Source organism: Salmo trutta, chromosome 15 (assembly GCF_901001165.1).
Source record: "Salmo trutta chromosome 15, fSalTru1.1, whole genome shotgun sequence".
Classification (NCBI taxonomy): Eukaryota; Metazoa; Chordata; class Actinopteri; order Salmoniformes; family Salmonidae; genus Salmo; species Salmo trutta.
Window position 1 is genome coordinate 42,829,685 of NC_042971.1, and position 16,644 is coordinate 42,846,328.

General features: G+C 46.0%; 1 protein-coding gene across 1 annotated transcript in view; it reads right to left on the reverse strand.

Moving 5' to 3' along the window:
• The window catches only part of LOC115149109 (RNA-binding protein Musashi homolog 2-like), a 256,896-nt gene that overhangs the window by 47,137 nt on the left and 193,115 nt on the right, over positions 1 to 16,644 (reverse strand). The window contains exon 6 of the mRNA XM_029691634.1: positions 12,307 to 12,381. Within this exon, the coding sequence (XP_029547494.1) occupies positions 12,307 to 12,381 (75 nt within the window). The remainder of the gene's footprint in view (positions 1 to 12,306; positions 12,382 to 16,644) is intronic.

A 16,644-nucleotide genomic window follows, 5' to 3' on the forward strand; every position in this document is an offset into this window, starting at 1 on the left:
GATGCGCTCCTCCACCTCTCTGTCCGGGGTATCTTCTCCTGCTGACTTCAATATGCTGGTCGGTGATTCTGTCATATTCTTGTATATAGGTGGCAGGGAAGTCAGGCGCAGGAGAAACCAAGTTGGTTAATATGGAGTATTTAATAAAAAAACTAACTCCAAAACCAAAGTACAATATACCTGTCGCACACCGATACACAAACCCACGTATCATAACATCACAAACAATCACCGACAAGGACATGAGGGGAAACAGAGGGTTAAATACACAACATAATTAATGGGATTGGAAACAGGTGTGTAGTAAGACAAGACAAAACCAATGGAAAATGAAAAACTGATCAATGATGGCTAGAAGACCGGTGACGTTGACCGCTGAGCACCACCCGAGCAAGGAGGGGCATCGACTTTGGCAGAAGTCGTGACAGCTATTTAAGTGTATAGATGACATGTATTTTTCCCCCTGCCCCTGTTTCGTACATGATGCATGATAAATGGTCCATTCTAAATCAAAACAAATTTCACACATATATTATTTAGTCGGACGTTTATATATATACACACCTTAGCCAAATACATTTAAACTCAGTTTTTCACAATTCCTGACATTTAATCCCAGTAAAAATTCCCTGTCTTAGGTCAGTTAGGATCACCACTTTATTTTAAGAATGTGAAATGTCAGAATAATAGTAGAGGGAATTATTTATTTCAGCTTTTATTTCTTTCGTCACATTCCCAGTGGGTCAGAAGTTTACATACACTCAATTAGTATTTGGTAGCATTGCCTTTAAATTGGTTAACTTAGGTCAAACGTTTTGGGTAGCCTTCCACAAGCTTCCCACAATAAGTTGGGTGAATTTTGGCCCATTCCTCCTGACAGAGCTGGTGTAACTGAGTCAGGTTTGTAGGCCACCTTGCTTGCACACACTTTTTCAGTTCTGCCCACAAATTTTCTATAGGATTGAGGTCAGGGCTTTGAGATGGCCCAACACCTTGACTGTGTTGTCCTTAAGCCATTTTGCCACAATTTCGGATGTTGTGGCAAATGGCATTGTCCATTTGGAAGACCCATTTGCGAACAAGCTTTATCTTCCTGACTGATGTCTTGAGATGCTGCTTCAATATATCCACATAATCTTCCTACCTCATGATGCCATCTATTTTGTGAAGTGTACCAGTCCTTCCTGCAGTAAAGCACCCCCACAACATGATGCTGCCACCCCCGTGCTTCACGGTTGGGATGGTGTTCTTCGGCTTACAAGCCTCCCCCTTTTTCCTCCAAACATAACGATGGTCATTATGACCAAACAGTTCTATTTTTGTTTCATCAGACCAGAAGACATTTCTCCAAAAAGTACGATCTTTGTCCCCATGTGCAGTTGCAAACTGTAGTCTGGCTTTTTTTATGGCGGTTTTGGAACAGTGGCTTCTTCCTTGCTGAGCGGCCTTTCAGGTTATGTCGATATAGGACTCGTTTTACTGTGGATATAGATACTTTTGTACCGGTTTCCTCCAGCATCTTCACAAGGTCCTTTGCTGTTGTTCTGGGATTGATTTGCACTTTTCGCATCAAAGTACATTCATCTCTAGGAGACAGAACACGTCTCCTTCCTGAGCGGTATGACGACTGCATGGTCCCATGGTTTTATACTTGCGTACTATTGTTTGTACAGATGAACATGGTACCTTCAGGCATTTGGAAATTGCTCCCAAAGATGAATCAGACTTGTGGAGGTCTACAATTGTTCTTCTGAGGTCTTGGCTGATTTCTTTTGATTTTCCCATGATGTCAAGCAAAGAGGCACCGAGTTTGAAGGTAGCCCTTTGAAATACATCCACAGGTACACCTCCAATTTACTCAAATTATGTCAGTTAGCCTATCAGAAGCCTCTAAAGCCATGACATATTTTCTGGAATTTTCCAAGCTGTTTAAAGGCACAGTCAACTTAGTGTATGTAAACTTCTGACCTACTATAATTGTGTTACAGCCTTCACTGTAGCTCAGTTGGTAGAGCATGGTGTTTGCAACACCAGGGTTGTGGGTTCGATTCCCATGGGGGGCCAGCACAGGAAAAAAAAAAAAAAAATGTATGAAATTGTATGAAATGTATGCATTCACTACTGTAAGTCGCTCTGGATAAGAGCGTCTGCTAAATGACTAAAATGTAAATGTAATGTAAAATGTTACAGTGAATTATAAGTGAAATAATCTGTCTGTAAACAATTGTTGGAAAAATTGCTTGTGTCATGCACAAAGCAGATGTCCTAACCGACTTGCCAAAACTATAGTTTGTTGAGAAGAGATTTGTGGAGTGGTTGAAAAACGAGTTTTAATGACTCCAACCTAAGTGTATGTAAACTTCTGACTTCAACTGTATATGTAAAGACAAGATTAAATCAAGAATAGTCTGATGGGTGACAATGTCAGCCTATCACTTGTGAATTATATATTATCACTTGTGAATGATGCCCAGCATAAGAAACAATGCCTTTTTCTGCGACTTGTTCAAATCATAGTCCTCATGTAGCCTAGCCCATAGGCCTATATGTTTTAATAAGGTTTGTATCACAACTAAAGTGGCCAAATAACTTCTTAGAATTAAGCACATTAATCATCTTTACAAGGGGTGTAGAGCCTAACTGGCGCACATAAGCAGCCCTTAAGTTTCAACTTTGGGCAAGATAATATTCTCCATAAAAATGTACCTTTATAATCAAAGCATTACATGCATAATCGCATTTGCGGTCACTTCTGATAAGGGTGTTTTCCCGCAAATGGAACATTTGCGCTTTTAACCTACTGCCATGTGCGCATTGTTGCTCTTATAATGTGAAGAAATAGCCTAATACTATATCAACATTTTAAGCTAAACGTTCTGATCTGTTGTGTCAGCCACATTGTGTAAAGCATGTTTTTTGATGCTAGTGGTTGTATTAATTTGGGATCTATCGTATCCCACAACTGTCCCAGACTATGTTTGGAATATTTCTTTCTAGCACAGAATAGATCAACTTTTGTACTATTGGGGATAGTAAATTGATGTAGGTTTGTGCTTTTGCTGTTCGTTAGGCCTACTCATCTTGTTGGCTGACGAAAAGTAAATGTGGACAGTTCTTCCAATATCTTCAATATGCACCTCGGAATTGGATAAGGACTCGCGCAGTTGTGTCCCCAATGTGTCTGACTTGTAGCCTGTGAGAAAGACCCGATCACGTGACTGAGAGCCATGTGAGTGAGAGACACTTCGGATTGCACTGCACACTCAGGGAGAAGGGCACAACAGCCCTACTCCCATCCCACCTACACACTGGGCTGGAGATTCCTTATCCATTAGACCCTGTGTAGCTCCGTATAGACACAGCCTGCAGAGCCCTGCTAGGACAGCCAACAGGACACTGCACTGGGTTCTGAAATCAGTATGCGTTGACAGAGAGAGGAGAGACACAGGTAAAGCTGTAGAGCTGACCTGGGACCAGCCTGCAAGGCCTGCTCTGGGTCTACATAGAATGATAATGAGCAGTAGAGCTGATCTAGGACCGGCCTGCAGGGCTACACAAAGCTACATAGGCTGTGACACAGCGCTGCCGACTGACGTCAGACCTGTAGAAGTTAGTGATGACAGAGCCATGGGCCAAAGAGAAGTGTTGTGTGAGTGTGCAGATGATCGCCCTCGTCAGGCCCTATTTTAAGACCTGTGACTCGTAGAGGGCCCCTGCTTCCACACACCCATTGGATTAATAAGCAGCCTTTTCAATTAGAGACAATCTGTGAGTCAGTGTGGCGTCAGGCGGCCCATCTGCTTACATCCACTCTCTAGACTCCCCTCCCTCCCTCCCTCCCGGTGGCCCCTGGGAGCACTCGCCTGGGACAGAGTTCAGTCACTCCAGCACTCCTTTCTTCTCCTCTCTATTCCTCTCCACATCTCCTTTCTTTTCTTTTCTCCTTTCCTTTCCTCTCTTTGTCTCCTTTCACAAGGTATGCACAAGCACATTTACTAAGGGATCCAGATGTAGTAAAGAGCTGTGTGGAAGAGACGGCTGAGTAGGTGGCGATGGTGAGGTGTTTCATCAGTACCATTAGTATGGATCTGCATTTAACACCCTCATCCACCATCTCTATCCACATCACATTTCAGGGTATGAAGTCCTTTTAATGAGAACACTGGCCTGGGGTCATGGTGTGTGGATGCATTTGTTTGTGAATGTGTGTGTGTGTGCATTTAATTGTACATACATTATGCATGGCTATGTTTGATAGATATCTGATATGACTGTGTGTGTGTGTATGTGGCGTGTGACCGAGGTACTCTGTGTGTGTGTGTGTGTGTGTGTGTGTGTTTCTGTGCATGCGCCTGTATGCATGCCTACGTTTGCCAGAAGGAGTGAAGACCACTGGTTTATTTCCACAGAATCCCCCACGTCGCTACGACCTTGACATGCTGCATCTTTATGATTGTGTGTGTGTGTGTATATGCCTACGTACACATCAATACACGCCCAGGGCTTCAAACAACAGCCCTCGCTGAAATGAAAGTCAGAAGAATCTTCATCTTGGAAATGGGAGAGACATCTATGCAGGAGAACACAATAACTTGTGCCACCTTTGCATTCCCAAACACTTCTTCCAGATGGCTTATTTCCATAATGACATCACGGCGCTTCGGCGTGCTTGAATAAAACAGAGAAAGAAAGGAGGATGAGGCGGGTGTTATTTCCTCTCTCATCACCTTTGATGATGGTGGAGGAGGTGGTGCCATGGCAACCAGGGTGGGAACAAACTGTCACCCCTGACCCCTGGTCACGATTGGTCCTCTGTCTCTCCGGTCCAGCCCCTGCCTTTACTGAAGGTTTCATCTATTCCCTGCTGGGTTGGAGCAAGTTTATAGTGAGACATGCTTCCTCCTGATTTAAGACTTAAAACGTCAGTGCTCTGGGGTTCTGAGTGACAGGCTGTGTGGGTGGATGTGGTGGAGGGAAGGAGAGGTGGGACGTGGGGTGGAGATACGGAGGGGGATGGACGGTCCGGTAGCACACTGCGTCCCCATTCCTCTTATCTACCACCGGACAGAGCTGACACGGCTGACATATATGACAACAGCAGGATGTGGTGACAAGGCCAGGAAACGCACAGCAAAAAAATACCCTCAGCCACAAAACTGTTCCTCACACACCACCTCAGTGAGATTGTAGATGTGTGTGAAAGAGCCAGAGAATCTGTGTATCTATACAGTTGATATAGGTGTCAGAGAGCCAAATGTGTGTGTTTGGTTCTACGCAAGCATGAGAGAGAGGGAGAGTCCACTAGCAGACACATTGTACTGTAACTAAAGCAGTAGCGTGCCTATTCCAACAAACCCTTAATTGCATGTCTGATCCTGCTAAAGCTCACAGTGGAGGTGAAAAGCTTCAGTCACAATAGAGGTCAAATACCAGCCTAAACCACAAAGCCACCAGCACTAAGCCAGTCCATACATAATCAAATACTGACAACAACAAAAAAACATAAATAAAAAAAATCAATGACTCAATACTAACGACACCATAAAACCACTCATACAGTATATCCAGAAACAACATAGATATTCATCAAATGAGTGCCAGTGGCCTACATGCAGCCATATGCAACATCCTCTACATCCCCCCTCTTCCCTCTCTGGCTTACAGCGGGTGCTTCAAACAAAATGAGTTCCACTCCATTGACCAAAGTCAATTTTTAACCTCCCAAGCAACCGAGATTACTGCAAATCCCTGAAAGCTACAAGGACCGAGCAAATGTGCTTTCACCTTCCATGTTCTACATCAAGGTCATTGACAATATGAGAGACAGGCGGGTGGCTGGGTGAGGGCTGCCTGGAAGAGGAATACACTGTGTGTGGTGGTGGTAGAGGCAGGAGGAGAGGATCATTTTACAGGGAAAGCCAGGGGGGGATTAGCTGGGAGTGAAAAGTTAACTCTCCACCATCGCTCTGTCTGCCTGACGCTTCGCCGCTCACGGTCGCAGTGCCCTCCTCTTCCTCCTCTCTCTGATCAGCGGGGGAGGGGAAACACACTGCACCTGCTCTTTTACCAGCCTCCCCATCCTGTCATCTCCCATCTCTCCACTGAGCCAGTCTACTGATCAGAGACCTACACTGTAACATTAATGTGTCATCATTAAACATCACACACACACCTGCACTGTAACATCAGTGTGTCATCATTAAACATCACACACACACCTGCACTGTAACATCAGTGTGTCATCATTAAACATCACACACACACCTGCACTGTAACATCAGTGTATCATCATTAAACATCACACACACACCTGCACTGTAACATCAGTGTGTCATCATTAAACATCACACACACACCTGCACTGTAACATCAGTGTGTCATAATATCTCAGGCTGGGTGGGTGCCATGGCTTTCTACCCCAGCTCCACAGATACCAGGAGACAGGTTTCCCATGGGCCTGCGCTTTTATATTTCTTCATACATTTTGGTTATATTTACACATTGAATGGCTAGTCTACCTAGGCCTTTTTAATCCAAAATGATTGACTGGAATTAATCAATAAACACAATGGTGATGGCATACTGTATAAGTCTCTTTTAATTACAGATGCAAAGGCCTACACCATGCAACCTGCATACAGCCAGCTCAGACCTTTTCATTTTTTCTTAGTTTTTGTCCAATCGCAGTTGTTGTCTCTGTCTGTGTAGGGTTTTAATGTTTTCTTCCTCCCTAGGGCCAGGAGTTTTTTATTTTATATGACATGATAATTTGATCCCATCATAGCCCATATCATAGGCCACATCACAGCCCACATCACAGCCCACATCATAGCCCACATCACAGCCCACATCACAGCCCACATCACTGCCCACATCACTGCCCACATCACAGACCACATCACAGACCACATCATACCCCACATCCCAGCCCACATCCCAGCCCACATCACAGCCCACATCATAGCCCACATCATAGCCCATATAAAAACATATTTTACAGCTCATTTATTACTGTCATACTCTACAACTAGGGTCCAGAGTTGGTTAGGTTAGCCTACTACCAGATCAGGAAAAACTCTGGGCACCAGGAAAACAATCCCCCCCCATCACTCTGGGACCTGTGGTGGCACCTTTACAAATGAAAAACATCTTTATTTGTATGATCCACATTTTACATGTTTTGGATACGGGGGATGGGCTTCCATAGTTTTCAGTGCTTCATTGCACAGGCTGTTACTGTTATTTTAGGCAAAAACTTTGCTCTGCTTGTTAAGTTCGTCGTAAGAAGGAGATCAAGGTGCAGCGTGGTAGGCGAACATTTTCCTTTATTAAAATGAACACCGTCAAAACAACAAAATACAAGAACGAACGTAAAGTTCTGCAGGCTACACAGTAACTAACAAAAACAAGATCCCACAAAAACCCAGTGGGAAAAGGCTGCCTAAATATGATCCCCAATCAGAGACAACGAATGACAGCTGCCTCTGATTGGGAACCATATCAGGCCAACCTAGAAATACAAAACATAGATTATGCCCACCCAAGTCACACCCTGACATAACAAAATAGAGAATAAAAAAGGCCCTCTAAGGTGACAGTACCCCCCCTCCCAAAGGTGCGGACTCTGGCCGCAAACCTGAACCTATAGGGGAGGGTCCGGGCGGGCATCTCTTCTCGGTGGAGGCTCCGGTGCGGGACGCAGACCCCCCTCCGCTTGAGGCTCCCTCCGCTTGAGGCTCCCGCCACTTTCGTGGAACCGGACCGTGGATCGTCGCTGGAGGCTCCGGACCATGGATCGTCGCCGGAGGAACCAGACCGTAGACCGTCGCCGAAGGAACCAGACCGTAGACCGTCGCCGGAGGCTCTGGACTGCCGACCGTCGCCGGAGGCTCTGGACTGCCGACCGTCGCCGGAGGCTCTGGACTGCCGACCGTCGCCGGAGGCTCTGGACTGCCGACCGTCGCCGGAGGCTCTGGACTGCCGACCGTCGCCGGAGGCTCTGGACTGCAGACCGTCGCTGAAGGCTCTGGACTGCAGACAGTCGCTGGAGACTCCGGGCCTTGGCTCGTCACTGGAGGCTCCGGGCCATGGATCGTCACTGGAGGCTCCGGGCCATGGATCGTCACTGGAGGCTCCGGGCCATGGATCATCACTGGAGGCTCCGGGCCATAGATCATCACTGCAGGCTTTGTGCCATGGAACATCATTGGAGGCTTCGGGCCATGGATCACCACTGGAGGCTTCGTGCCATGGATCGTCACTGCAGGCTTTGTGCCATGAATCGTCACTGGAGGCTTCGGGCCATGGATCATCACTGGAGGCTTCGGGCCATGGATCATCACTGGAGGCTTCAGGCCATGGATCACCACTGGAGGCTTCGGGCCATGGGTCATCACTGGAGGCTTCGTGCGTGGAGCCGGCAGAGGGCGTACCAGGCTGGGGAGACGCAGTGGAGGCTGGGTGCGTGGAGCAGGCACAGGGCGTACCAGGCTGGAGAGACGCACTGGAGGCCGGGTGCGTGGAGCAGGCACAGGTCGTACCGGGTTGGGGAGACGCACTGGAGACCAGGTGCGCGGAGCTGGCACAGGATATACTGGGCCGTGGAGGCGCACTGGAGGTCTGGAGCATAGAGCTAGCACAACCCGTCCTGCCTGGATGCTCACTTTAGCCCGGCAAGTGCAGGGCGCTGGCACAGGATGCACTGGGCTGTGAAGGTGCACTGGCGACACAGTGCGTAGAGCCGGCGCAGGATATCCTGGACCGAGGAGGCATACTGGAGACCAGGAGCGCTGAGCTGACACAACCCGTCCTGGCTGGATGCTCACTTTCGCCCGGCAAGTGCGAGGAGCTGGCACAGAATGCACCGGGCTGTGGATGCGCACTGGAGACACATTGCGTATCTCCGCAAAGCATGGTATCTGAACCGTGACCAACTCCTCATCGTAATTCCCGGGAGTTGGTTCTTGTTCCCACCTTTGCTCCGCTCGCCACCCCGTGTGCCCCCCCAAAAAAGTTTTTGAGGCTGCCTCTCGGGTTTCCGTCGTCTCCTTGATTCCTGGTCTCGTCGCCGTTCCTCTCTCACTGCCTCCGCCTGCTTCCATGGCAGGGTCTTGTCCCCTGCCATAACCTCCTCCCATGTCCATGATGTTCTCCACTCCCTTTTCTCCCGGGCCCAGGATCCCTGCTCCTCCTGGCCACGCTGCTTGGTCCTTTGGTGGTGGGATCTACTGTTAAGTTCGTCGTAAGAAGGAGACCAAGGTGCAGTGTGGTAGGCGAACATTTTCCTTTATTAAAATGAACACTGGCAAAACAACAAAATACAAGAACGAACGTAAAGTTCTGAAGGCTACACAGTAACTAACAAAAACAAGATCCCACAAAAACCCAGTGGGAAAAGGCTGCCTAAATATGATCCCCAATCAGAGACAACGAATGACAGCTGCCTCTGATTGGGAACCATATCAGGCCAACCTAGAAATACAAAACATAGATTATGCCCACCCAAGTCACACCCTGACATAACAAAATAGAGAATAAAAAAGGCCCTCTAAGGTCAGGGCGTGACAGTACCCCCCCCTCCCAAAGTTGCAGACTCTGGCCGCAAACCTGAACCTATAGGGGAGGGTCCGGGCGGGAATCTCCTCTCGGTGGAGGCTCCGGTGCGGGACGCAGACCCCCCTCCGCTTGAGGCTCCCGCCACTTTCGTGGAACCGGACCGTGGATCGTCGCTGGAGGCTCCGGACCATGGATCGTCGCCGGAGGAACCAGACCGTAGACCGTCGCCGGAGGCTCAGGACTGCCGACCGTCGCCGGAGGCTCTGGACTGCAGACCGTCGCCGGAGGCTCTGGACTGCAGACATTCGCTGGAGGCTCCGGGCCTTGGCTCGTCACTGGAGGCTCCGGGCCATAGATAATCACTGCAGGCTCTAAGGTCAGGGCGTGACACTGACATTACCATTTATACTGTAATAGTGTTACACTGCCCTGCTTCAAGGGGCCACTGTCGGGCAGGGGTCGTGCACTACGTCCAGAGGTAACGGTCGAGACGTAGCAAGTACACAAGTTTACATTTGAGTATACAAAAGTAATATATACAAATAATGTAATAATATACAAAATAATATACAAAAGTAATAATTTTGAGTAATATACAAAACATTAAGGACACCTGCTCTTTCCATGACATTGACTGACCAGGTGAATCCAGGGAAATCTATGATCCCACCTTGAGACATGGATTGTGTATGTGTGCTATTCAGAGGGTGAATGGGCAAGACAAAATATTTAAGTGCCTTTGAACAGGGTATGGCAGCACCGGTTTGTATAAATAACTGCAAGGCTGCTGGGTTTTTCATGCTCAACAGTTTCCCGTGTCTATCAAGAATGGTCCACCACCCAAAGGACATCGAGCCAACTTGACTCAACTGTGGGAATCATTGGTGTCAACATGGGCCAGCATCCCTGTGGAACACTTTTGATACCATGTAGAGTTCATGCGCCGACGAACTGAGGCTGTTCTGAGGGTAAAAGGTGGTGCAACTCAATATTAGGAAGATGTTCTTAATGTTTTGTACACTCAGTATATAGAGCCTACATGTGTTATAAACAACACACAGTGTGTGCTTTATCATGTCAGAATGTACTGTATTATGTCAGAATGTACTGTATTATGTCAGAAGGTACTGTATTATGTCAGAAGGTACTGTATTATGTCAGAATGTACTGTATTATGTCAGAAGGTACTGTATCATGTCAGAAGGTACTGTATTATGTCAGAAGGTACTGTATTATGTCAGAAGGTACTGTATCATGTCAGAAGGTACTGTATCATGTCAGAAGGTACTGTATCATGTCAGAAGGTACTGTATTATGTCAGAAGGTACTGTATTATGTCAGAAGGTATTGTATTATGTCAGAAGGTACTGTACTATGTCAGAAGGTACTGTATCATGTCAGAACTTACTGTATTATGTCAGAAGGTACTGTTTTATGTCAGAACTTACTGTATTATGTCAGAAGGTACTGTATCATGTCAGAAGGTACTGTATCATGTCAGAAGGTACTGTATCATGTCAGAAGGTACTGTATTATGTCAGAAGGTACTGTATCATGTCAGAAGGTACTGTATCATGTCAGAAGGTACTGTATTATGTCAGAAGGTACTGTATCATGTCAGAAGGTACTGTATTATGTGAAGGTAAAATGTTCCAATACTTTTCCCTAGAAAGTATTTGGACAATTAAAGCTTATGGAACAAATACAAATAAAGCCAAACACTACTGCTAACAATAGATGAATAGAGTTGTATTGACTCTATGCAGACAGAGATGTAAAGGTAAAGGTACCGTAGGTAACCTTCTCTGCAGACTTCCATGTCTGAACATCTTTCATGTTGGTAGGATCCTTCTACAAAGAAGAGATGAATAATTTATTGTTTCCTGGCCTCTCTCCCGCCATCCTCCCTCTCTTCCTCCACCCCAGTCCTCCTGTGCTCCTCCAGCTCACAGCCCAGGCACCTCCGACAAATGATTACGTCTGACCCCAGGGTGGAACACCTGTATCTCCCCCCCCCCCCCTAAACCTATTACAAAGATCTGAGTCGCTGTCAGACATTTCCCATTCTGCCTTATCAGTGGCGGGACTGATGTCTGGCGCGGCAAACATACTCTGTGTAAAGTACTTAAATAAAGCATGAAATCAACAGGATGCCTGCCTAAGGCGTGCTATATAACAGCGCCACATCTACCTGGCCAGAAGCCCCCACCCGCAGCCCACTGCAGGCTGTAGGTACAGCTGCTCACCTTCACACCACATGGGCTCAATTTGGACCCATCCACTGGGACCCACCCGGCTCCAAGTCAACGCTTTTAGCTAATTTAAGACAATAAGTCTGTTCGTTTTTGACGCACATAGGGCTTGATATAAAAACTCATTCAAATCTGACTGTGTGACTGTGTGTACAATTTTGGCCATTTTCCTGCCTCCCGAGAGAAGGATTTGCATACATTGAGAGAAAGGCTAAGGGCTTGAACATCCCTCCTCCGTTTTAGCTGTTTGGTCATGGTGGCGTTCATACGCGGGCTAAAAAGAGTAAGCTATTTACACCACGTATTGCAGCTTTCAACAGGCTGGTTCAGAAATCCAGACACGTAACACACTTATCACTCACTCCACAGCTTATCTGGTGAACGTTTGTTTGTGTATTCATTCATGTGTGTGTGTGTGTGTGTGTGTGTGTGTGTGGGGGGGGGGGAAGAGGGTGAGCTAAACAGGGCTCTAAGACAGACATGTGAAGAGCAGACTTACCAGGGAACTGATAGCTGTAACTGGGGGTGAATCCAGTGTATCCACGACCGTATGTTGCCACAATGTTAGGGTAACCTTGAGAAATAAAAGGTGAAAAACACTTTAGGACTTCATTCAGCACAAAGGCATTGTCAGAACCACCATACTTTCTGCCTCTGCAAGAGGGAGATAGACATGGAAATGTCTGGCCCACACTGGGAATACTTTTGTATAAAACTTTGCATAATGCTTTCATGAGTTATCCTCTGGGTCCGAATGTTTGTATTTTTTTCTACAAATAAAGTCAATCAAATGAACCAATCAACTGAGGAAGGCCACACATCAAGAGCTGTCAAGATGGCTTAGCATGAATAAATAGCCTGCACCTTCCTGTTCCACCAGCCTGATGATGACTGATGAGCTGATGAGGCTCCATGAGAAAATAACTGTGAACCATATCAATTTCCAAATTGGCTTGGATGATAAACTGTAAGTATATCTATCATGTGCTGCAGCGTAATGTGATGTGCACACTAAAATCAAAATAACATTTGTAAGTAAATACACAGCTTTAAAATGAGTGTGTGTATCATGTGGCAATTCATTTGCCATCTGTTGTGGTCTTCGCTAGCTACCACTGCTGACACTGAATGTTTTTATTGATGACAGGGCTCACAAGTTATTTTGGGCCTGTTTACTCCCTTGCATTTCTCATTGTTGATACATTTCTTAAAATGGGAAAATTAGCAATATGTCAGCTGAACAGTTACTAGTTGAAACACACCAGGAAACACTGGGGAAATTAGGCCAGTTCTCAGTGTATAGAGACACACACACACACACACACACACACACACACACACACACACACACACACACACACACACACACACACACACACACACACACACACACACACTGCTGTATCAGTGCCAAGCGGATGGAGGATGGAGAGCTGTGTATGTGTGATATGAGTGTGTGTGTGTGTGATATGAGTGTGTGTGTGTGTGATATGAGTGTGTGTGTGTGGGCTGAGCGAAGCTGAAGCAGACCCGGTGGGCCAACAAGACAAAGTTAAAAGCAGCTGATTTATTGTTCCTCTGCTGTCAAGACGCTCATTACAACCACCAGCCCACAAGTTAATTATCTGGACAGGTTTCAAACAGCAGCAGCTGGGGGAACATATTGAGAAACAGAGTGTGTGTTTGGGCAGTGTGTGAGGACTGTGTGTGTGTGAGGACTGTGTGTGTGTGTGTGTGTGTATTCCTCTGTATACTGAGAAATTTGAGAGCGTGAACAGGTGAGTAAGTGAGTGAGTGAGTTTCACTGATCATCATCCACACTAAGGTATGATCGAATCACAGATCAAGAAAAATCTGTTTGATCATCACACAAACACACAGTTTGCAAGAATATTTCAAAGCCTTTATCTGTCATAAAAAGCTGTTATCATCTCCAGCCAAAACTTTGACTGAATTAGCCAGTAAAAAGGGATTCCCTCAGGCCAAGAGCAAATTACCAGAGTCCACTGGTAAATGTGCAGAGAACACACACATGATAGCATTAAACAGAAAATACCAGGAAAAGCCTGTTTCACTGCAGATATTCTTCTACTTTAATAAGGTTATCAGAGAGTAATAACTTGATAAACTAGTTTGCTGTTCCCTGTGAAAGTGTCCATTATTTCAAACAGATTTGCTCTCTCTAGTGAGCATACACCGCAACTAACTTTCTGCAGTACAGTCACCGGACACTTTCTGTTTGCTTTCCCCAGCTAAACATGACCAATACATATAGTTGTTGGCAATGATCTCTTCTGGAGTTACAAAAAAAAGTGCACAAATACTAAGAGGGATGTATCAGCAAGGTTTCTCTGGAGGTATATTAATACTGTATGACTGTGATGATTGCTGTTATGTCAGCGTCACCCCAGACCAGATCAGGGCTGTTGGTACAGAGACAGAGGCCAGCTCAGAGGACAGATCAGAGGCCAGCTCTTCCACTTCCAGGGGAAAGAAACATGTCTGTCTGGGTAATAAATATCCAATCAGCCTTTTGCTGCCCATGACAAAGTTCAATTTAATCCTGACCAAGTGAGAAGCTGCTTCTGGCTGAGGGGCGATGAGGGGAGACTTGACCTGCAGGAATGAAATAGGAGAGGCTAGACCAGCTCCAACCCTTCCTCTTGGGGACTGATGAGAAAACACATCACCAGATAACTGTGAATTTGGCAATGATGTGATCATTGGAAGAGATGGCATCATTACCACCATGACCACAACGATAAACCACACATTGCTGTTTGACTGTCAACTTTAGCATTTAGACCAGGGGTCTCCAACAGGTTAGCTCACAGCCCACCTATGAGTAGCTCGCCAAACAATTCTGAAAGTACATGCATTTATCACAAGTTCCACCGCAAACTGTCACAAACAAATCTGACAAGTATCAGACACTGCAAGCTCCCAGCTATTACCTAATCAACGCAACATTGACATTATCCCACCCCTGCTTAGCCATTGGCTTAAAAAGACAAACCTCACACAATATCTGCCAATTAATTTCCAGTAATATTGCCCCTGTCTGTATGGTGTGCGAGCTTCTCTATCACTCTGTGTGTAGCCAGTTGGTGTGATACCGTCTTCTGGGTTGACAGAAATACACTATATACAGTTGAAGTCGGAAGTTTACATACACTTGGGTTGGAGTCGTTAAAACTTGTTTTTCAACCACTCCACAAATGTCTTGTTAACAAACTATAGTTTTGGCAAGTCTGTTAGGACATCTACTTTGTGCATGACACAAGCAATTTTTCCAGCAATTGTTTACAGACAGATTATTTCACTTACAATTCACTGTATCACATTTCCAGTGGGTCAGAAGTTTACATACACATAAACAGCTGGGAAAATTCCAGAAAATGATGGCATGGCTTTAGAAGCTTCTGTTAGGCTAATTTACATCATTTGAGTCAATTGGAGGTGTAAATGTGGATGTATTTCAAGGCCTACCTTCAAACTCAGTGCCTCTTTGCTTGACATTATGGGAAAATCAAAAGAAATCAGCCAAGACCTCAGAAAAAAAGTTGTAGACCTCCACAAGTCTGGTTCATCCCTGGGAGCAATTTCCAAATTCCTGAAGGTACTACGTTCATCACTACAAACAATAGTATGCAAGTATAAACACCATGAGACCACGCAGCCGGTACAAAAGTATCTATATCCACAGTAAAACGAGTCCTATATCGACAACCTGAAAGGCCGCTCAGCAAGGAAGAAGCCACTGTTCCAAAACCGGCATAAAAAAAGCCAGACTACGGTTTGCAAATGCACATGGAGACAAAGATCGTACTTTTTGGAGAAACGTCCTACGGTCGGATGAAACAAAAATAAAACAGTTTGGCAATAATGACTACCGTTATGTTTGGAGGAAAAAGGGGGAGGCTTGCAAGCCGAAGAACACCATCCCAACCGTGAAGCACAGGGGGTTTCAGAATCATGTTGTGGGGGTGCTTTGCTGCAGGAGGGACTGGTGCACTTCACAAAATAGATGGCATCATGAGGTAGGAAAATTATGTGGATATATTGAAGCAACATCTCAAGACATCAGTCAGGAAGTTAAAGCTTGTTCGCAAATGTGTCTTCCAAATGAACAATGACCCCAAGCATACTTCCAAAGCACAGTAACTGTTTGTCGGGACCTTCATGAAATGGGTTTCCATGCCGGAGCAGCACACACAAGCCTAACATCACCATGTGCAATGCCAAGCATCGACTGGAGTGGTGTATAGCTCGCCGCCATTAGACTCTGGAGCAGTGGAAATGCATTCTCTGGAATGATGAATCACGCTTCACCATCTGGCAGTCCAGATGCCAGGAGAATGCTACCTGACCCAATGCATAGTGCCAACTGTAAAGTTTGATGGAGGAGGAACAACGGTCTGAGGCTGTTTTCCGGGCTAGGTCCCTTAGTTCCAGTGAAGGGAAATGTTAACGCTACAGCATACAATTACATTCTAGACGATTCTGTCCTTCCAACTTCGTGGCAACAGTTTGGTGAAGGCCCTTTCCTGTTTCAGCATGACAATGCCCCTGTTCACAAAGGGAAGTCCGTAAAGAAATGGTTTGTCGAGATTGGTGTGGAAGAACTTGACTGTCCTGAACAGAGCCCTGACCTCAACCCCATCGAACACCTTGGGATGAATTGGAACGCCAACTGTGAGCCAGGTCTAATTGCCCAACATCAGTTCTCGACCTCACTAATGCTCTTGTGGCTGAATGGAATTAAATCCCCGCAGCAATGGTCCAACATCTAGTAGAACGCCTTCTCAGAAGAGTGAAGAATGTTGTAGTAGCAAAG